This window comes from Dermochelys coriacea, chromosome 2 (assembly GCF_009764565.3).
Source record: "Dermochelys coriacea isolate rDerCor1 chromosome 2, rDerCor1.pri.v4, whole genome shotgun sequence".
Classification (NCBI taxonomy): Eukaryota; Metazoa; Chordata; order Testudines; family Dermochelyidae; genus Dermochelys; species Dermochelys coriacea.
Window position 1 is genome coordinate 227071250 of NC_050069.1, and position 24212 is coordinate 227095461.

Sequence of the window (24212 nt, forward strand, 5' to 3'; positions counted from 1 at the left end):
ATTATGCTATGCAAAATCACATTTTGCATCTTTAAAAAAAACTCTTCACATACTATTTTGATACTAAAGAATTTGTAAGCTGTAATTTCTTGTCAATACCAATACCACATGTCTGCAGTGCCAAACACTTCCATTACTCTTGCCATCACTTATATGCATACAACAGATTTAGAAAGAAAATCTTTATTTAGGAACATGGGAACAGAGTGTTTTTTTTTTTTTTTTTTTTTTTTTTTTTTTTTTTTTTTTTTTAAGAGAAAGGTGAGCTAAGGTATTAGCTTCCTAATCATGTATTTGAACTAACTATTTAAATCAGATTCCAAAGAAAAGCTTTATTAAAAGTGGAAAAATGACATTTTACATTTAATGAGAGCACAATTGGCAAATATTTCAAAAATCAAAAGTGTTTATAAAAGTTTATAGTTCTAAAAGATAAACATGCCAGATTAAAAAATGCATATTTTAGTAAATATTTGTGCATTTATTTTTACTGTCTGAAAACCTGCAAGAAAGGAAGCCTGAAGACCACTGAAAAGCAAAATAAAAGTGCTCATTTATCCTGGAATCTTAGCTTTCGATGAGGAGATTCAACAGTGTCCGTTTTCATTCATTCTCAAATCTACTGTAAGGATGATCAGAATCCTGAAGGAGACCTGGAGAAAAGAGGACAGCATTTATTAATTATTTGTATTACCCTAGCATATAGGAACCCTAGTCACAGACCAAAAACTCTGCTAGGTTTTGTACAAATACAAAATTTTAAAAAATGGATCCTAGTCTTAAAGTATAAAGATACAACTACTCATCTATAGTAGATTAGAAATAAACTCTTAAGTCATTTTATTTCTCAACCAAAAGTCATGAACTTTATATGAAGAGTAAAACATAAAAGCGAGAAAGATTTCTTCATGAAAAGTCATTAAGGAGAAACAGTATTTCTCACTTGTGAAGGATACTGTAGCTATTTGCCAATTCTTTACTTTATCGAAGACTAAGTGTGGAGATGGCTAAGCAGAATCAGTTTCAAACTGCTCTGCCAATAAATTCAGCTTTGCGGTAAGAGGACCATCCCTTCAAAAAAAGTGGGAGGTCATCATGCTGGCTTAATTCTGTTTCACTCTTGAGCAAAAACCTGTCAAATTCCATCAGTGATATGCAGTAGTTCTGTGACACCAGCCAATGTCCTCTAAGGACAAACACAGATCACCTACAACTCACAAACTATTGGGGACAAGAATAAAGGCATCACCTAATCCAGGTCACAGTGTGTGCTTTTATCAAAGATTTTTAATGTAACCAGAATATTGCCATAGAAAGCACTGCAAAGACATTGTATCTGTGAACATCTTCTGTAAAGCTTAGTTCAGCAATAATCATTGTTCCATATAGTGGTAATTTTCAACAAGACCTTGAGAAACTTACCAGACATTCACTAGCCGGAAGTGCATACTGAGGATAAAGGGGCCCAGAGGAGTCTAGTGGCAGACCCATGCTGTGAAGGAGCAGAAGGACTTTTGCAATCCTTCAAACTGGTTTTGGCAAGTGATGCCTGGAAAACCTGGAGCACCACCTTTCCTAGCTGCTTTGTCTTGGGCAGGTGGCAGGAAAATAGGTTGATGAAGTAAAGCTCTTGACCAAATTCCCCTCTTCACAACAGTCAGTAACAAGAAAGGGGAAGAGGAAAGAAGACTGTACCATTCATTTCCAACCTCCACATTGTGTCCCAGCATATCTTTATTCACTAGGTGGAGAGGGTGTGTTTCAATGTCTAGGTGCCTACCATTCACTGCTCTGTTTAATGAATACAAGCAAACAGTGGCATGGAGCGCTGGTCACAGGTACAGTTTAGGCAGAGCGCAGCGAGTAACATAACCAACTGCCAGGCAAGACAATATTAGCCAGTTTTACTGGCTAACAACCAATACATTTTCAAGCCCAGTAGAAAGCTTGGTATTTACAGTAGGCTGAAATGTGATGAAAACAACCATTCCTTTAGGGGTACGTGTTCCCTAACTCCCAATGTAACTCATTTATATTAATGAGGCAACATCTGTACATAGAGAGGAGTGTTTACCTCCTTTATTTTCAGGACCACAAAAACTCTCAGATATACAAATATTTACACTGTACAGATGTTTACATTGTAATATGATTTATAGGGGTTAGTAAAATAAAATAAATATTACAATTACTTGAATCTTTGATATGATTCAAAGCTATATGATATTACTTGAATCATTGATAATTCAAAGCTTTTTTTTTTTTTTTTTTTTTTTTTTACACAAAACAGTCTCTTATAAATGGTAGGAATGTATTAGATCTAGTGAATTTGATGGACGTCCCTATTATTTATGATTTAAAACTAAATGTTTTTCAATTTTCTGATTAAATCCTATACAAAGCCAAGATCAAGCTTGTATACTTGTTGTGTATAACTTATTTTATAGCCTTCTATCCTTAAACCAGTATCAGAAAATATATCAATCTTTTAGGTCTATTTTATTGACAGATGTTTTCCATGAACAAATATGACAGATTTATCTTACTACACAATGTATATTCAGAAACTGGATTCAGGAGGAACAGAATTTTCATTAATTCAACAGGGTTAATCATCAATTTTGGCAGATTGACAAAGAATCAGTAAAACGTAACTCCCATATATGCACACTCAAAGTAACATGCATGTCTTTATAAAAAGGAGTACACCGATTTTTTTTTTTTACACACATCAGCAATCCCTAGGGTGACCAGATGACAAGAACAAAATATTGGGACACATGGTGGGGCAGCCACAGGCTCATCCCCCCACCAGGGCTGGCTCTAGGTTTTTTTCCGCCATAAGCAAAAACCTCGCCTGCCCCAACACAAAACAAAAAGCAAGCAAAGCTGGAGTGCTGCTGAAGCAAAATATCGAGACAAATGGCGTCGGGACGCGGGACAAACAACTAAATATCAGGACATCTGGTCACCTTAGTAATCCCTCTGGAAGTTTCTATACTCCAGTAAACAACTTACTTTATTATATGTAACATCTATCAATAGAATAATGTGCAATGCTATAGTAGATCCTTGGTAATTCAAGCAGGGGAGTAAATAATGGATATTATCAATCTTATGCAAAGATGAAAAAACTTAAATCAATGACATGTTGAATGTAGAGAGGTTTTTTTAACACATTCTGGATATAAACCTCTCGACAGTAGTTATTTAAGAAGAAATAAATTAGATAGCTTTACAAAATATTTAGCTATATAAAATTAAAGTAGCAATACTAGATATGAACATTTATTTTACTACACTGGTCACCAAGTAGACTATAAATTCTCCACACTGATTAGATTCCACACAGAATTCCAAGAACCTAACTTCTAAAAAATCAGTGACAAAATGAACTTTGGGATGAAAGGGTCTTCCTGATAAAATAAAATTCTTTGAAGCCTTCATAAAAAAAAGAATCTTATGCTAATCAAAAAGGTTCCCATCTTGACTAGTTGCCCTAACCAGCGGGAATCTAGATGTGAATTGCTGCAACTAAAAATGAACACTGTGAAAACTTATTTTTCTCCTGAAAGGAATTCACACATTTTCTTTATTTTATTTCTCTGTGTTAAACCTCGCCTGGTGAAGTTCTAATTAACACCTGCCTTTCATAAGATTGGTTTAAAATACATACTTTACATGATCATTCTAAAAGCAGCACAGAATAGCTCCAGTCACCACTGCCATCAAGAATGAATAGAGGTGGTATTCTGTCTCCAAGAGTGCCAAATCCAAATTCTTCAAAGGAAGGTATGAAACTCCTATAATGCACTTAACCATACAACACTGCACAGGGGAAGTATCCTTCTTACCCCAGCCACTGATCGTTTAGACTGTTAATCCTCATACTTTACAGCATACGTAATTTTGTCCTACCTAGCATTACTGCAGATGCTTTTCATAGTGATATTTGTTTTAGTTTTACTAAACTATTAGGCTTAATATCCTTTAGTGCAATTTCCACAAATTATTAATATTTTTAACTAGTTTTCACTTGTTTTAATTTCAAGGAGTTTCCTTTTATCCTAAAAGGGATACTACATATTAGGGTATCTAAATTTTCAGACCTAAACCTATAGGTCAGTCCAGTGTGGGTATTACCGGTCACAAACCTGCCTGATTACAGGGAGAAATTTTAATTTCACAGCATCAAGAACAAAGGCTCCTGAAATGAGCGAAGGAATTTTCATTCCTATCCTATCCTCCAGGAGACTAGGAATGCATAGGGGAAATGGTATGCCTGCCTGCCTTCCTTCCTTGCTGCCTTCAGAGCTGAGTGGCTGGAGAGCAGCAGCTTTTGGCCACGAACCAGCTCTGAAAGTAGTGCCACCAGCAGCAGCAGCACAGAAGTGAGGGTGGCATGTCATGGGGGGGGGGGGGGCGCAAAGCCATTTTTGGGTGGGTGATTGCCCAGGATGCTATGGTCATGGGATGCTGTGCAACTCTCTGCACTGCTCCACAAGCGCTGAGCCCGGAGCTGGGGAGGGGCAGGGCTGGGATGCTCCAGTCAGGGGCTCCTACCATGTGCCGGACTCCAGACGCTAGTCCTGGCCAGGCTGGGGAGGGATCAACTTCGTCCCCTGCAAGGGCACCCCGGGGCTGGATAAGACTTACCTCCAGGAACCTTCTGAGCTGCAGGAAGCTCTGCAGCTGTTGGCCAGGAGCCCAGCTCTGAAGGCAGCGTTGTCAGTAGCAGCAGTGCAGAAGTAAGGGTGGTATGATATGGCCATGCTTACTTATGCACTGCTACTGGTGCTGGCGCAAAGTAAGGGTGCCATACCGTGCCACCCTCACTTCTGCACTGCTGCAAGTGGCGCCGCTGCCTTCAAAGCAATGAGGGTGGCAATACCGCAACTCCCTACCCCACGAGCTGTTTTTGTGTCGGGACCCCGCACTGCGAAACACTGACATTTCAGATTTAAATATCTGAAACTGTAAAATTTAAGATTTTTTAAATCCTATGACCATGAAATAAGGTCTGTGAATTTGGTAGGGCCCTACTTATATGCCTTGCTCCCAACCTCCCCTTTGTTTTTATTCATCCCACCCATACCTGCTACATCTCATACACCAACATTTTTAGTTTTTTTCCCTTTTCTTATCTGAGAATGCAGATTGAGATCATCACTAGAAATAGAGATCAGAAGACAGCAGTGAGTTGCTTGTATTGTCTCTTAGTGGCAAAGGAGACTTGACATATGTGATGGTGGGCAAAAAGGATCTGGGGAACCACCAATAAGAGGATGGGCAAAATTGTAGGTGTGGTGACAGGCTGGAGCCAGCTGCTACATCTTGGATGTTATGGTTCAAAAGTGGAAGGATCTGCAGCTGAAAGTCAGATAGTTGAATTCAGGTAGAGCTCACCCACCGTGTTGAGCTAGGCACAAGGAGCTTCTCTCCTTGTGGTGGTTTTCCTTTTGATGTAGGTGTGAAAACCCAACCTTTGGTTTGGGCTTTGAAGTTCAGAGGACAAACTTGTTAGATACGTCTCCTGAAGCCCAGTATAAGGGCTGACTCAGGTCACTTCTGAGCTTGGTCATGAGGAAACGGGCTTGTAAAAACCACAAGCAGATTGCTCCATCTCCCCCATTAAACACAGGTTTTCTTCCTTAAATTTCATATTATATTTCAACTTCAAAATAGTCAACTTGTTCTCAACTCTTAAGTTTCAAGCTAATAAAAATAAGTATTACAAAAATTTAAAAATAATGACTTAGAAGAGATTCAACTGTTTTGCATTTAGAACACTACAGAAAGTCAAAGTAAAATATACCCATCTAGGCCAGTATAACTATTTCTTGTGATAAACTTTTAAACAAATGTTTTATGTAAAATCAAAGTACAGAAATAGGATTATGCACCATTAGAATGACTATCAAGTGTCTTTACAGAATTTAAGAGGAAACAAGGAGTGTGGAATGCCCAAATCATGAAGGCGAATCATCATGTGTAACTGACGACAAAGGACATTCTTTATCATCTTGGAGAGGTAGGCCTCTTCCACTACCACCAAGCAAAAATCCAGAAGTACAGACAGTAAAGCAGCATCTTACTGATGCTATATCAAATGTACAATAGCAGCAAATATGGGGGCAATTAAATCATCGTTTCTCTGTACTTTACGCAAGCTGGAAAATACTCTAAATTCAATTTTAAAGGTTGTTAAACCATCAACGTATAATTTGAATAATCATAGTGCATTCATATATGCGAGCAAATGAAAAATAGTGACAAATTTTGCAACAAAAACAATTCAAAATGAATATTCCCCATTACTAAAGCTCTATTGCTTCCAGTGCTCCCAAAGGATTATGGCTGAAGTGAGCAACACCTGCAATGCATTATAAATGTGTAATTACCATTTAAATGGGATAAGAAAAGCTGGTGGGTGAAATGGGAAAAAGGCATTCCCTTAAAGCCAACCAAGGGCTGACATTTCAGGCATGATCATCTTAATTTACAGAGTCAGGTTAACAAAGCCATTGTCATTCTGCCACTCGTCTTTGCCTACTTAACAGTGAATCCCCTCTGCAATGTGTAAGAGGCAGTGTAAAATAATCTAGTGCCTCCATAATTTTCTGCAGCAATTTTTATCAGACTATATTTACTAGACAGCTAAAAATGAAGACAGATCAAGGAGATTCAAGGCTGTGCTGAGGACCTGTATTATGTCTCATTTAATTATTTTTATAATCATATTTAAAGATGAGAATTAGTAATTCAAAGATGAAAATTAGCATTTGTACTTTATTCAGTGTACTAACTTTTGGATTAATTTCAGAATAGAGTTTCATCTATTCGGAGTCATTTGATGTTGCTTGAGGATTTAAAAAAAAGGTACAACACATCTCTTCTTTCAACCATTTCCTATTCAACCACACACACATCTTTATAACCCAGTTTGGTGCCTCTATTGAAAAATCTATTAATTAAGAGAAATTGCATTTGGATTGATAATGTAAATAAGTGTCATCTGAAGATGCAACAGACGAAACTTACCTTGCAAATAAATCCATTTTATAAAAAAGTTAACTTTTGAAGTTTCCGAGTCTAATTGTTAAACTACTATATGACAACTTCTCTGTAAACAAGTTGTGTGCAAAAATGGGTACATCAAATGATTTTATTAGAAGTCAAGACTAATACTTGCACACTGGGGGCTGGAATGTGCTTCCACTGAAGTCAGTGACAGAACTATTGACTTCAGTGGGAGCAGGGTGACACATTGACATGCATGTGATCGAAGAATGCATCTGCGAGTTTGGTAGATTTATAGCCTGAATGCAAATGATTATAGGGCTCAATCCTGCAAAGCACTAAGCATTCTGACAAGATCCAGCATGCTCAACTTCAAGCACTTGAGTAGTCCCACTGACTTCAGTAGTGAGTGCTTTACTGGATATTACAGGAAGTTCAGTACCCCTCAGGACTGAACCCATCAAGTCTGCAGAAACACAAGCCGGGGGAGGGGAAGGGAAGGGGGGAATATTAATCTTAAAACAAAATACCCTGATTATTTTTTTTTAATTTACCTCCATATAATTCAATCAAACATTTTAAAATGGAACAGAACTTTGAAGGCCAAGATCAGTGATGTTATACACTGCTACAGAATCAAAATTTGTGAATTATATGCACACTTAAAAATTAGAGTTTCTGTAACAATTTCCCCTTCTCCTACTCTTAAGGTTCACTAAGGAGCTCATGTTATTGCAAGCTTCCTTTATCCATGAAAATCCCTTTAGTGCTCATCTAAAACACTCCTGCATATGACAGTGGACTAGGTGCAGAATGATGAAGACATTCCCAGCTCCTGCCAATCAGTTTAACAAGAGACTGGAAACTAAAATGGTTTTGAGTGGCTAGTCAGAGCTCTAAATACAGAATCACTATCTTTTTAATTTACATGATAAAAAACACAGTATATCTTTTTATCATGCATATTTGAATACATGGCATCAGTAGCCTCACGAACAAACCAAATAAAAAAAAGAGCCAAGATTGACAGCTCTGAATAATGAAGACCTCCAGTAAGAGGCACAACACAGGCAATGGTAGTGCAAAGCTCCCTCATACTTCCCTATTCTCACTACTGTGCCACAAATCTATTTTGGAACAACTAATAGCAGGAATGAAAGTACTTCAGGCTCCAAAATCTCCATTTAATCCTTGTTTTCCTGCTGTGAATGCTAATAATGTTTCTAATTATCACCCACATGAAACTGGACTAAGGCTAGCCAGTCTACTTTACTTAGGCCACTGAACGGTCAAATAGTAGTGACTTTTCATCACTATTAACCTGGACTCAAAATCCTAATGTGAAAGGGTCCATATTTATTACCAATATGATAGGAATATGTCTATTTAAATAGTGTGAACAGGGAAGAAAGACTTTATTCAGATATTACAGTAAGATTAGCATACATACCATATTTCTTGCGTATCTCATCCTGTTTCATTTTTCTTTCATGTTTCCTGAAAAATAAATATCAAGAAAATATTTATATTTTAGATTGTTTCAAGACATTTTATAAGCAAGGTATAACAACTACAATTGAGTCCATTTGGACCAGGTTTTTTTTTTTTTGTTGTTGTTTTTTTAAAAATAATTCTGCATTAGAACTTTTAAAAATCTAAATCTAAAATTCTAAAGCTTACAGCTTTACAGTTCTAAAACGCAGTACAACTCCCCATTAACAAATCAAGCCATCAATTAGGATCATATTAACAAGCAAGGAAACTGAAAATACACTGCCTTAATTACATCCAGGGAACTATCTCATAAATGTCACTATGCTGCCAAGCAGGGAATATAGTTGTAAAATTATATCAGATTGCATGCTGCAGAATGCTAATTCAATATCACAAATCTACAACGAGAAGAAATTTTATATTAGCATTATTATTTGGTTACACATTACAAGGAGTAAATTAAAATACAGCTGTCTAAACTATACCATCAACTTTGCAAAAGGAATAACTTTGGCAACTAATTTTTTTTATATACTAGTGGAAGAATGCTTTTCTAATTTGTTTGAAATAAATGCTTTGATAACTTTTTTAAACAAAATAAAAACATACTAGAGTACAGTAATATTTTTGTTTACTGCACTTTAGTTTATGTTAAAAAAGGAAACAGAAATGTAACATTTCAGAAGTAATCACAAAAAAAGTCTTGCAATTCTGATGCTGGTACCATCATGCTATTGCTAATCTCCTTCAACAAAATTCGTATGGGAGGAGCAGGAAGATGCTGGTTTGTTAACCGCTAGTACACATGGGCTTGATGAAACAGTGTGCCGACAGAACTCTGATTTTTGTACTCAGTATCATGACTGAGCTGAGCACTGGAACCTGCAATTAGTGGTATGCTGACTTTAAGGCAAAGGTCAGACTTTTACACAGAGGAAAGTATAGCTAAGAGACGAGGCAGGCCGGCCTGTAGCGAACAAATGAACTGGGAGTCAGCTGATCAGGGTTCTTTTCCTGGCTCTACCTATGACTTCCTATGTGATAAGTCAAACCTCCGTCAATTTCCCCAACCATAAGACAGAACATATCAGCTCTTCTATCCTCCACCCCTTGCGTCCCAGCAATGTTTTGAGGCTACCTGTGTTAATGTTTGTTAGGCATTAAATGAAGACATCTTCATGTGCAGCAGTCAAAAAAAACATTAGAATGTAAAAAAAAAATGGAGACATACTAAAAATATTATGATATCATAGGTAGCACTGGTAGTCACTAGTTAACACTGCCTAACAGCTTCAGTGGTAAGACCCTGTTTTCAGCTGCCAGTAACATTACCAATCTAACCATTCAAGCTGAGATTCTGCGTGCTAGCAGTCTGTCTCTGGCTGATTTTTCTAGGGTGGAGTGTGGAAGACGACTGGGAGGAGTTTTGGTAGAAATGATTTTGCCATATCTGAGAACAAATTTAGGGGAAAATACATTTTGCCATTCTTAAAAGATTCTTACAACTTTTTCACTAAAAAGGTCAGAGCCTCCATACTTTGGAACTGAGACTAGAAATTTGGCAAAGGGGAGTTGTCCTAATTCCAGGTGTGCCCTTTTTCACAATCCACCCAAGCAGCTCACACATGCTCAGAGGCTTGTGGCAGCTTGACAGCTAAATTCACCAAAGATTCCATCTGCACTGAGCACACTCCACTGCCATAAAGTTCCTGTGTGTCAACCAGATTGCATGTGTACAATCCCCAAGAGCAACAGAGTATGCTCTCTCCCAGGGCCACAGGGCTGAGCTAGACTTTTCCCTGGAATTGCTCCTCCCAGAAGCTTGGTATTGCTGAGGTGTCAAGCACACAGAACTGAAAGCAGGGAGACTGACTGATCTGACTGCTGAGGCCCCAACAGCATGAAAAAGAAGTTAGTTTAACTCAAATGCAGAACTGGAAGCTTGGAGGAGGGGAAAAAGGAGGAAGACAAGGGAGATTACTGGGGAGATTGACGCTGCTGCAATCAATGGCAGAGCATTCTCTGGTCAACTCTGGTACTCCAGATCCGTGAAAAGAGTAAGGTAAGTTGACCGGAGGGTGTCTCCTGTCGACGCAGTGCAGTGAAGACAACATGTTAAATCCACCTAAGCTACATCGACTTCAGTTAAGTTCTTCACGTTGCTGGAATAACGTAATTTAGGTCAACTTATCCTGATAGTGAAGACAAGCCCTAAGACAAGCTGAAGAGGACAGGGATAGAAGGGATGAAGTTTCAGGTGGGGGACGGCCTGTGGCGAACAAATGAATTGGGAATCAGCTGGTGACAGGATTCCATAACCCCTAGAATATACACTGCTCCAAAACCTGGAAGTGAAACCAGGAACCCGGAGTCTCCACATTCCTCTACTGTCACCAAATATCTGTAAAACCACTGGCAAAATGTTTTATCATTCTCTAGTGAGTAGGCCACATAGATGATAAACAGCCACTTTCTGCTACCAGCTACTACCTTAGTTCAAGTGGTAGAAGGCTATGCTGTGGTTCTAAACAGCCAAACCCTGGTGATGACTTATGTGGGGCATCAATATAATTCCATGTGATGTAAATTTTTTTCCAGTTTGTTTGAAGAAAAAAAATAGAAAAATTACATTAAAAGCCACATTAAAAAAAATGGTTGCCTGGGCAACCTTAATTCCTTTTTATATTGCTCCTGGGAGAATTCTGCACCACTGCATGTGCACAGAATTCATGTCCCTTGCAAAAAAATGACTGACAGGGAAGCGAAGGGAAACTGCAAGAGCAGTCAAGCATCAGTCCCTAGCTGTGCAGGTACATTGTTTCAGGCACCCGGAGCAGCCAGCGGAGAGGTAAATCACTGCAGGACTGGGCTGGAGCAGGAGAGGACAGGACTTCCCCTGCAAGGAGCGTCTGGGGCTGTCAGACCCACCCCCAGAAATCTCCCCCAGCTGCAGAAAGCTCAGCATCTTCCCTGGCTTCCTGCCCCCATCATTCCTCAGTTGCAGGGAGAGGAGTCACTGTATAGGGAGCTGCTCCCCATTGGCCCAACCCCAGTGCATCTGGACCTCCCATACCAGGACACCCCCATCAAGCCTCTCCCCATACACTCAGAACCCCCCTAGCGCTCCATACCCGAACCGCACCCCATTGAACCTCAATTGCTGCATCTAGAGCCCCTCTGCACCCAGACCATCTCCCATTGAGCTCCCTACAATCAAACCCCCCACCCTGATGAGCTCCACCCCCCCACCACCCTGAGCCCCCACATCTAGACCCCAACACCATGGACACCCAACTAGGTGCACCCAGACCCCCACCCCACCCCCCCAGCACCCAGACCCCTCTGCTGAGCCCCAACCACTTTCATCTGGAAGCCCCTGCAGAGTCCTATTGCCTCTGCACCTGCAACCCCCTCCCACAACGAGCTTTGTGCATCCAGATCCCCCCACACCTAGACCCCGCACTGAACTGCCTGCACCCAGATTGTGCCACACAGAATCCTCACCCCACAACTGGATCCCCCCACCTTGTGCCCCTCCACACTTGGATCCTGCCTTGTTAAGCCTGCCTGCCCCACACCTGGTGTGCCTGGCGCAGGCCCCCAGGGTGTTTCTGGGGCAGTCACAGGCCTCATGCTGTGTCAGGGTTGGGTGCAGCCTCACCACTGAGTCCGTGTCCCAGGGGTGGGGAGGTTGCAGGGTGATCTCCCACTTTTGTACAGCCAGTGGCCTGTCCTCCCCACTGCCATGCTGAAGCCTCTGCATTTATTTATTGAGAAAACTTGCAGAATTTTAAAATATTGTGCGCAGAATTTTAAATTTCCCTCAGGACTAATACTATGTGTATTCATTATGCTATAGGCTTTAATTACATAATCACAAACTATTTTTTTCCCCACGGGACTCCTGACTCATTCAGTGCAAAGGATAGCCAGTGCCCAGGGAATGGATCAGTGCTGTATAGTGAATGACACTGTTGTCTGTTGAACCCCTACCTCATGTGCATACTAAAAGGTGTGCAGTAAATGAAGCAAGGGACTGCAGGAAGAAGAAAGGCTGATCACCTGGTTAAAACAACTGAATGTTACCCAGGAAATCTGGATTCTATCCATGTCTCTTCCAGAGTTCCTATGTGATGCTGGGCAAGTCACAAATTAAACTTTTCACCAGTGGTCACGAATTGTATGTTCTTCATTTTCTGAGTGATCACCTCTAGACACCTGGGACATAATGTGCAGAATGCTGAGCACTCAGCTTCAACTGAAATCCATCGGAGCTCTGCTCTGAACATATAAAGCATTATGAAATGCTGTATACTCTGGAAAATATCAGGCCCGTGGCATCTCAAATTGGGCATCCAACTTACTGGACACTTGACTTTAATCTCTCTATGCCTAAGATCTCCATCCGTAAAATAGGGATATCACCTTACCTCATAGGGGTGTTAGGAAGATTAATATTTGTGAAGCACTGCCATTAAAAAACCCACAAATAAATTACTATATTCAGAGCAGGGTTTTAATGGTCATGGAACTATACACTAAACGATGGAGCAAATGAAATACTGAATAGCTACCCATTCAAAGATCACTATCCATTCAGCAGAAGCAGGTATAGGCCTACAGTTAAATGTACTTTGTAACTCTAATTTAAGCACATGTTTAGGAATCTTAACTCATAACCAATGATTACTGTGACTGTTCATAACCAGTGTTTAAAGTTGTCTAGCTTTTAAAGTTAAGCTCACTAAAAGGAGCTTAATTTTAAACTTTAAACCTTTTGAATCATCTGTTTTTAACCTGCTTAATGGTCTTTTAGCTCATTCCTTTCTGAGTTCAGAACTTGCTTTTATGATAAGTCTATGACTTAGAATACATAAATGCATTCTGTACCATTATGACAAAACAGTTGCCTTTGTTTTTAAACAAACATTTGAGCTGTAAATAACTATACATGCCTCCAGAAAGACAGTAACACTGCTAGCCATCTGCGCTATTTAACAACTACTATTCCCCTCACAAACATTAAACCTGCAATAAACACGCAATCTAAACATCTCCAAGTAGGAAACACACTTATATTCCTGGCTATTTTAGTAGCTTGTAAGCCATTGCTACACAAACAGTTATAGTGTGTCCTGGTTTATGTTCAGGTTGTGTTCCTGAAAAGGGCAATGGATACCAGGGAATTTTTCCCCGTAACAAATAATGGCCCGCCCCGCCTCTTGCCACCACACCCACCTCCACCCTGCCTCTTCCTGCCCAGTTCCACCCCCTCCTTTGAGCATGTCCTGTCCCCCGACTCCTCCTCCTCCCTCCCAGTGCCTCCTGAATGCCGGGGAAAGCACCCAAAGAAAAGCCTTGCAAAACGAGAAGCGATGGATATGCTTATCGGGACCGAGAGGAATTGGAACACATTCTCCTACTGATGAACAATGGATATGCAAAATGATCGATAAAGGGGAGAGGTATACCGGGGACCCCCTGTATGATACAGCCAACAAACAATATTAACATGTAGGGTTGCCAACCCTCCTGGTTTGGCCAAGAGTCTCCCAGAATTGGCCTTGATCTCCCAGAGGCTACTGAAGCCAATCTGGGAAATTTTAGGCCACAAAAAGTCCGGTGGCACAGTGGGGCTAAGGCAGGTTCCCTACCTGCCCTGGCTCCATGCCACTCCCAGAAGCAGTGACATGTCTGGCAGTGGCTCATAGGAGGCAACTCATTCAGGAGGTCTCTGTGCTCTGCTCCCTCCCTGAGTGCCGACTCCGCAGCTTCCATTGGCTGCAGTTCCCCATTCCTAGCCAACAGGAACTGCAGGGACGCTGCTGGCAGGCAGGGGCGGCCTGCAGAGCCACCTGGATGCCCGTGAGCCTACAGTTGCTGCCAGACATGCCGCCACTTCTGGGAGCCAAATGAGGTGGGAGCCATCCAGCTGCAGCCTGCACCCCCTCCTTTACCCTGAACCAGCCCCCTTCCACACCAAACTCCCTCCCAGATCCTACATCCCACAACCTCTTCCACACACCAACCTCCTGCCCCAGCCCTGAGCCCCCTCCTGCACCCAGACTCCCTCCCTGAGCCCACCCCCCACTCCCTCTCCCACACCCCAACCCCAAGCCCCCTCCGCACCCCAACTCCCTCCCAGAGCCCGCATCCCAAACCCTCTGCTTCAGGTCAGAACCCCTTCCCACACCCAAACCCTTTCCCAGATCCTGCACCCCAAGCCCCGTCCCGCATCCCAACCCCCTACCCCAGGATCAATCCAGAGCCCCCTTGCATACTCCGAATCACTTGGCCCCAACCCACAGCCCAGAACACATACCCCAACCTTGTGCTCCAGCCCAGTTAGAGTGAGTGAGGGTGGGGGAGAGTGAGAAACAGAGGGAGGTGGCCCTCAGAGAAGGGACAGGGCAGGGGCGTGGCCTTAGGGAAAAGGGGCTGGAGATCGGGCAAGGATGTTTGGGTTTTTGTGATTAGACAGTTGGCAACCCTATTAACATGGTATCTTATAGTGGATTTCTGTAAATTGCATGTAGAAAAACCAAATTTGTCAATACACCAAGAGTCACCATATTAAAAACTAGATACTACTGCTTAGCACCTACGCTATTTACATCTTCAAAGCCCTATACTTGTTTTATAACCTCCCATGAAGAAAGCAAGCACATAATATGTGAAAAAAGAGACAAGACCACACAGAAACAGAAGACAGAACTCGGGCAGACACCATATAACATCCATTTATTATTACTATTTATAATTAAGAACTCTGAAGTCCTGTCTGCCTTTCTACTGCTCTAACCACAAACTATTTACGCCTGCATTATTCTTCAATTTGTCAGAACTCTTTGGAACTCTTCAGGATTCAGTGATAAAGTTTCTTGCCTGTGATAAAAAGAGGTAACTAGAACCATTAGCCTTGCCGCTTTATTCTAACAGACACCTACCTTTTCAAACCACCACTTCCTGAATATATTATTGAAAGACCTTTATGAATGGGTGGTGGACTTGGTTTAATAGGCTTTTTTTTTAATCTTGCTAACTTTTGTGACTTATGATTGAGTTGTTCTATGAATACTTAAGTCAATCAAGTCAAAACTGCTTGAAAGTGCAGCGTACAATACCCCGAGAAACTTCACTAGTACTATACATCTTAGTCAAGCTGCTCTGGGCACTGAGAATGCTGGGAACACACAATAGCTGGTACTGAATACAAGAGCATTTTTTCTTTAAACAGTAAGCTTCAGAAACAACATTTCTTCCACACAATAAGTTATTAGAACCAGAAAAGCTGTTTAGAAACTCTACAGGAGAAGTTTAAGACTGGTGGATGTAGTTCCGAAGATATTTTTGGATACTTGAAAAGACTTCAAAACACTAATCTCCCCTTTTGCAAAGCCATCTCCAAACCCTCCCTAGCAGCAGCAGCACCAGCAACCACCACCACAAGGAAAAGGTGGTAAAACGAAGGTAGACTACATCAAACTAATTAAGACGACAATCACTCTAGGGGATGCTGCATTTCCAACTGCCTCTGCTGATCTAAACAGCCATTTATGAAAAAAACCGTATCTAAGGGGACAGCTATAGAAAGAACAACAGTGCTGCTCCTAACTTACTCTGGGGGAATTTGCCTCCCCAAAATTAAAAATTATGGGCAAAATATTTTAAAATTCTGCATATTTTATTTGTCAAAAACACCACAATATAATCACTCCAGTTTCAATTATTTTGGTCATTTCAAAATACCCGTCAGCAAAGTATGTCAACAATAAAGACAACAAAAAGATTCCCCCAAGAGTAGAGAGTTAAAGAAATCCTATGACAACCTAGTTCTAGTTGGGAGGTGGAGGGGGCTGCATAGATCCCCCCTTGCCCAGATAGCTGCCCAGAGCTCCCCAGAGCTCACCCGTGCCCCATCCCCTCAGAGCTCAGTCACAGGCTCTGCTCCATGCAGCTTAGTTACTGTCCCTCTGGGGGTCGCGGTATAGCCCTGCCCTTCCTCACCCTTTGCCAAAGTTGAGTGTCCCGGGCCTGCTCACATCCCCAGGTGCGTGAGGATCAAGCACAGCAGTGCAGAGCCTCCATCTCGCCCAGGATGGGCGCACGACTCACTACGAGCTGGGCACTGTAGAGTCCAACAGCCCCTACTGGCAGCCAGCAGCCCCAGTTCTGTGGGGAAAATGAAATTCTGCACAAATTCTGCATTGTGCAGTGGCATCGAATTCCTTCAGGAGTACATTTTTCACTTGTAACTTAACCTAGACTGAGAAATTAGCAGCTTCTTAAGAAACAAGAACTCTCCCCCTCCCCCCAGTCTTTCAGGTGTATTTCTGCAGAATTCCCCCAACCCCTGTCAAGCAGCTAAGCACGGCAGACAAGTTGTCAATTGAAAGTTATCTACGTAACTAAACTTTTATTTTGAATTAGCTTTGGGAAAGGGGTGCCTAGATGTTTTTACACGACTGGTGAGATTCAGGCTGGGTGCCGCAGAAGTGACGTCTAAGGAAAGAAAAGGATCCAGATAGGGTGGTAGGAAGCAGGCTAGGCAGTGGGACAGAGCCAATCATCTCTTTGTCTCTTTGACAACCACTATGCATTCGCAGCCATTTTAAGTATCTTAACTAGGGCTGTCAAGTGATTAATTGCGACTAATTGCAGGGATTAAAAAAATTGTGATTCATCGCACTGTTAAACAATAATAGAATACCATTTATTTAAATATTTTGAGATTTTTCTACATTTTCAAATATATTGATTTCAATTACAACACAGAATACAAAGTGTACAGTGTTCTTTATATTTATTTTTGATTACAAGTGTTTGCACTGTAAAAAGACAAAAAATAATATTTTTCAATTCAACAAATACAAGTACTGTAATGCAAACTATCATGAAAGTTGAACTTACAAATGTAGAATTACATACAAAAATACTGCATTCAAAAATAAAATAATGCAAAATTTGAGAACTTGCAAGTCCACTCAGTCCTACTTCTTCTTCAGCCAATTGCTAAAACAAACAAGTTTGTTTACATTTGCAGGAGATAATGCTGCCCACTTCTTGTTTACATCACCACCAGAAAGTGAGAACAAATGTTCTCATGGCAGTGATGTAGCCAGCACCGCAAGATGCACATGCTTCAACCACCATTCCAGAGGACGTGTCCATGTTGATGACGGGTTCTGCTCGAAAACCATCCAAAGTAGTGCGGACTGACACATATGTATTTTCATTATTTGAGTCAGATGCCACCAACAGAAGGTTGATTTTTTTGGTGGTTCGGGTTCTGTAGTTTCTGCATTGGAATGCTGCTCTTTTAAGACTTCTGAAAGCATTCTCCATACCTCATCCCTCTCATATTTTTGAAGGCACTTCAGATTAAATCTTGGGTCAAGTGCTGTAGCTATCTTTAGAAATCTCACATTGGTACCTTGTGTTTTATGAAATCTGAAGTGAAAGTGTTCTTAAAATGAACATGTGCTGGGTCATCATCCGAGACTGCTATAACATGAACTATATGGCAGAATGTGGGTAAACAAAGCAGGGGATATCCAATTCTCCCCCAAGGAGTTCAGTCACAAATTTAATTAATGCATTATTTTTTTTTTAACAAGCATCAGCATGGAACAATGTCCTCTGGAATGGTGGCCGAAGCATGAAGGGGCATACGAACGTTTAGCATACCTAGCATGTAAATATCTTGCAATGCTGGCTACAAAAGTGCCATGCAAATGCCTGTTCTCACTTTCTGGTGACATTTTAAATAAGAAGAGGGAAGCATTATCTCCTGTAAATGTAAACAAACTTGTTTGTCTTAGCGATTGGCTAAACAAGAAGTAGGACCGAGTGGACTTGTAGCTTCTGAAGTTTTACATTGTTTTGTTTTTGAGTGCAGTTATGTAAGAAAAAATTCTACATTTGTAAGTTACTCTTTCAGGACAAAGATTGCACTACAGTACTTGTATGAGGTGAATTGAAACATACTATTACTTGTTTATCATTTTTACAGTGCAAATATTTTTAATAAAAATGTACACTGATTTCAGCTACAAGATATATATGAAAATGTAGAAAAACATCCGAAATATTTAATAAATTTCAATGGGTAGTCGCTTGTTTAACACTGCAATTAAAACTGCAATTAATCACAATTAGTTTTTTTAATCTCAATTTTTTTTAATCAATCATGTGAGTTAACTGCGATCAATCAACAGCCTTAATCTTAACTATAACTTTTTTCAGGGGTCAGATCTAAAATGATGTGCATCTGGTAAAATTACAGAATTTGTATACCAGTTAGAAGAACCATTTTACACAGTCAAATTTGGAAGCTTATGTACTGTATTAAAAGACAGCAAGGTTGACATCCCTGTCAGTTTTAAGTCTTCCAATAATTACTATTAATAGTGTCAGATCTGTATCTCCCTCTTCCACTAACAATTTACCCAGTTATACTACTCAAAGATGCCCTTAATAAAAGCTAGTCCATTGCTTGCTATCCCTTTGGCAAAACACAGAGCATACTTGTAAGTAAATGTCCTTCACATTCTCAAACTTTCTCCGCTTGATATAAAATCGTGTTGACTAAATATTCCTCCCACCCTCTGGCTATGCACGTTATTACCAGCCAAAAAAACCCAACACAAAAAAAACCCAACAACTAAGCAGTTGCATCCAGAGTCAATGACAATGCTTTTCCATGGTTCTATGCCATCTGTTATGGCAGCATAATGTATTATATCTGATCCTTCCAAGATGAGGTCACTTGAAAAAAGAGTCACAATAATACCCTACCCCTTCCTTTTTCGAGTATGTAATATCACATCAATATCATATTAAACCTATATTTATGGACATGATTAACTATGGAAGACCATGCAATGTATAAACCTAAAGGTATTCTGGGTAGGCAAGTCCTGAAGTATTTCCATGATGCCAGAACTAAAATTAAGCCTGTCAGTTATGTTTTGGTTCATGGACATAAGACTGCATACTGTTCCTCTGCTGTTCTCAAATTGGAATGCACTCATTCCTCCTAGAACTGTTCAGAATAAGCAAGTGGAAATATACTGCAACATACACCTACTTCACAGAGGAGAACCCTAGATTCCTAAATATATTATTGCAGTATTGCCCAGCAGAATTACATTTTAGGTAAATTTTCAGAGATCAGGTACGCAAGAAACACATTTTGGCCCATCAAGCTGAAGTTAGTGTACAATTTCCTATAAGCAAGGGACAAGGAGTCTATTTATTTGAGAATACAGAAAATCTTCCCAAAATGATCCTCCCACTGCAACGTGTAGCGGTGAATAACTTAATTTTAGAAGGTTTCAGAGTAGCAGCTGATACAGTTAGTCTGTATCCACAAAAAGAAAAGGAGAGTACCTGTGGCACCTTAGAGACTAAAATTTATTTGAGCACAAGCTTTCATGAGCTACAGCTCACTTCATCGGATGCATTCAGTGGAAAATACAGTGGGGAGATTTATATACCCAGAACATGAAACAATGGGTGTTACCATACACACTGTAAGGAGAGTGATCAGGTAAGGTAAGCTATTACCAGCAGGAGAGCGCGGGGGAGACGGACCTTTTGTAGTGATAATCAAGGTGGGCCATTTCCAGCAGTTGACAAGAACATCTGAGGAACAGTGGAGGGGAGGGGGGGAATAAACATGGGGAAATAGTTTTACTTTGTGTAATGACCCATCCACTCCCAGTCTTTATTCAAGCCTAAATTAATTGTATCCAGTTTGCAAATTAATTCCAATCCAGGGAGGACTGCTGAACCATTTCCCCATGTTTATTTCCCCCCCCCCCGCCCGTTCCTCAGATGTTCTTGTCAACTGCTGGAAATGGCCCACCTTGATCACCACCACAAAAGGTTCCCCCTCCTCCTCTGCCCCCCACCCCCCGCTCTCCTGCTGGTAATAGCTCACCTTGCCTGATCACTTTCCTTACAGTGTGTATGGCAACACCCATTGTTTCATGTTTCATGTTTCAAAGCTGGGAGGTATTGCCAATTCGGAGAAGGATCGGGATATTATACAGGAGGATCTGGATGACCTTGTAAACTGGAGTAATAGTAATAGGATGAAATTTAATAGTGAGAAGTGTAAGGTTATGCATTTAGGGATTAATAACAAGAATTTTAGTTATAAATTGGGGACGCATCAATTAGAAGTAACGGAAGAGGAGAAGGACCTTGGAGTATTGGTTGATCATAGGATGACTATGAGCTGCCAATGTGATATGGCTGTGAAAAAAGCTAATGCGGTTTTGGGATGCATCAGGAGAGGCATTTCCAGTAGGGATAAGGAGGTTTTAGTACCGTTATACAAGGCACTGGTGAGACCTCACCTAGAATACTGTGTGCAGTTCTGGTCTCCCATGTTTAAAAAGGATGAATTCAAACTGGAGCAGGTACAGAGAAGGGCTACTAGGATGATCCGAGGAATGGAAAACTTGTCTTATGAAAGGAGACTAAGGAGCTTGGCTTGTTTAGCCTAACTAAAAGAAGGTTGAGGGGAGATATGATTGCTCTCTATAAATATATCAGAGGGATAAATATAGGAGAGGGAGAGGAATTATTTAAGCTCAGCACCAATGTGGACACAAGAACAAATGGGTATAAACTGGCCAGCAGGAAGTTTAGACTTGAAATCAGACGAAGGTTTTTAACCATCAGAGGAGTGAAGTTTTGGAATAACCTTCCAAGGGAAGCAGTGGGGGCAAAAGATCTATCTGGTTTTAAGATTCTACTCGATAAGTTTATTGAGGAGATGGTATGATGGGATAATGGGATTTTGGTAAGTAATTGATCTTTAAATATTCAGGGTAAATAGGCCAAATCCCCTGAGATGGGATATTAGATGGATGGGATCTGATTTACTATAGAAAACTCTTCCTGGGTATCTGGCTGGTGAATCTTGCCCATGTGCTCAGGGTTTGGCTGATTGCCATGTTTGGGGTCGGGAGGGAGTTTTCCTCCAGGGCAGATTGGAGAGGCCCTGGAGGTTTTTTTGCCTTCCTCTGTAGCATGGGGCATGGTTGACTGGAGGGAGGCTTCTCTGCTCCTTGAAGTTTTGAACCATGATTTGAGGACTTCAATAGCTCAGACATGGGTGAGGTTTTTCGTAGGAGTGGTGGGTGACATTCTGTGGCCTGCGCTGTGCAGGAGGTCGGACTGGATGATCAGGGTGGTCCCTTCTGACCTTGGTATCTATGAATCTATGTTCTCTGTGTATATAAATCTCCCCACTGTATTTTCCACTGAATGCATCCGATGAAGTGAGCTGTAGCTCACGAAAGCTTATGCTCAAATAAATTTGTTAGTCTCTAAGGTGCCACAAGTACTCCTTTAATTTTAGGAGATGTTGTCAAAAGTAAAATGGAGCACAAAGTAAGGCAGATTTAAGCAAAGCTGCACAGAAGCTGCCCAGGGAAAGATCAGTAGAAACATTACAGTATGATCAGATTAAAAAAAGCTTTTACACTTTTTTTCTGAATTATGGAAGTTAGTCTAAAAAGTACTGTATGATCAGCTTAGTTTGTTAACTGTTTACACTATGGCAATCACAGAAGCATGCCATTTTAGTTTGGGGCATTTACAGAAACAATACTAGAAGTACATTTTTAAAATGCCTTTTTGCGAAGATAGCGGACAGCTTATATAAATCCTCCTGTTTGGATTTGTCCAATAGTTGATTTTCACTCTACATCTTTTCCCTCAGCCACTGCTCTCCTCTTCCTTCCAACTGCTGGCAGTCATCTTGCTATCAATTTACTACCAGATCAGGCAAATTGCTCTCTCAAGAACTGGAGCAAAAACTATCTGTGTAGGATTTTAGGGGACCCTGCACCAAGTAGAAGATCTTACAAAGACTATAGCAGCTTAGCATCTCTACCGCACAAAAACTAGGGGTCTTATCTGACCTTATTATCACAATAAAAAAACTTCACCAGTGCTTCTCTCTCAGCCTGGTTTCTATCAACCAATAGCTCCAGAAGTGCTATATGCACAGTATCTAAGCACTGCATGCGGATTATAAAAGCACAGTGGGGAAAAAAATCCAGAAGGCTAGTTAATACTCAATCCTACCCTAGGTTCAACAATGGAATGATAATTATGAAAACATCAGATTTTCAAATTCTGTGGGAATTCTGTTGAAGTGAGAATCTATATCTTGAGTCACCAGAGGATAGTACAGGTACTTTCTGACCTCCCTTGGGAAAGGCACGAGTGCCTTGGGTCTCCTCTTGAAGACATTAGCTCCCTGCTTCCTCAAATCGACATCTGGTCTAAATGGTTTGCTGCCTAACTGCAGTTGCTGTTGTGCAGCACTTCTCAAACTGTGGGTAAGGACCACAAAGAGGGTTCCGAACACATTTTAATGGGGTCACCAGAATTGGCTCAGACTTGCTGAGCCCCACCTCCTAGGGCCAAAGCCGAAGCCCAAGGAATTTAGCCCTGGGCAGTGGGGCTCAGGTTACAGGCCTGCTGCCTGGGGCTGAAGCCCTTGGATTCTGTTTTGGTCCCCCTTGCCCAGAGTGGCAGGGCTCAGGGTTCGGTGCCCCTCTCCTGAGGTCGTGTAGTAATTTTTGTTGTCAGAAGGGGGCCACCGTGCAATGAAGTTTGAGAACCCCTGCTGTACTGGGTTCCAGAAGTGGTGGTCTGTAAGATAAGAAGGATTTTAAAGTCTACAGCAGATCCACTTCCAGGATCTGGGAGTGTATAAAGAACAAGTACAGGTTGTAAAGCACGGACTTGATATGCTTTAAGTTAACTGCAGCATTAGTGTACCACCTGTAGCTACTTCGAAATTTCTCATCTGGATCCAGGTAGAGAGAGTAGCAATATTCTAAAACTGCAGAGTACAAATACATAAGTTCCTATGGTTAGGACATTATCCAGGAGGAAAGGATGGATTCACCTTGATAGCTGGAGTGGGAAGACAACACTTTAGGTAACTGCTGCTACTTGAACGTCCAGGGTCAGTAAGTCCAGTATGATACTTAAGGTGTGCATACACTTAACTTCAAGAAAGCACATGCCTTTAAAGGGTAAGATGTTAGTGCTCCATTGCTTCTCACAGGATTTCCCCCGCTGATCTTCAACCAGGCTCCAATCTTCCATACGTACTGAGATATATAGGACACAGTGCTGTCTGGGTGAATGGCACAAACAGACCTGCCTGTCTTCTGCATATTGCAGACATCATAGTCAACTCACTATACTTCCTAAAGATTACAGACTGATGTTAAATAGCAGCAGTGACAGAACTGAGTCCTGAGGAACTCTTCTTGTCAAAGCTCCTAAGGAGCAGCAGCAGTTGTCCATCATGGACTCTCTACAGATATTTTTGACAGGAAAGTCAAACCAGTTTAATCCAATTATATCAATTAATTCCAGGACAGGTGGTCAGGTGAGTGGTATTTCCATCAGGGTAGCAGGTAAACAACAAGTCACAGAATTGTTGCAAGATATGTTTTGCTCTCTCTTCATTAAAGGTTCCACATACAATAATCTGAATACCTACAAGATAACTACCAAAAAACTTTAAGACTGAGGTTTTTCCTTACGAATTCATAACAATTAAATAATAATGCACGTGTAAGTACATAAAAAGGCAGAATTTAGATCCAAAGAAAACAAAAATACCTACAAAGTGCTCTAGACACAATTGGATAGAA

General features: G+C 41.0%; 1 protein-coding gene across 2 annotated transcripts in view; it reads right to left on the reverse strand.

The window, feature by feature from the left end:
* Positions 1-312: 312 nt before the first annotated feature.
* The window catches only part of LOC119851679 (pituitary tumor-transforming gene 1 protein-interacting protein-like), a 59783-nt gene continuing 35883 nt past the window's right edge, over positions 313-24212 (reverse strand). Inside the window, exons 6-8 of one of the 2 annotated variants that reach the window (XM_043509349.1) lie at positions 8451-8517; positions 3019-3114; positions 313-653 (exon numbers count right to left, since the gene is read on the reverse strand). In XM_043509349.1, the coding sequence (XP_043365284.1) occupies positions 588-653; positions 3019-3114; positions 8451-8517 (229 nt within the window). In that variant the 3' untranslated portion in view covers positions 313-587. The remainder of the gene's footprint in view (positions 654-3018; positions 3115-8450; positions 8518-24212) is intronic. The other variant, XM_038391897.2, reaches the window with a different exon arrangement.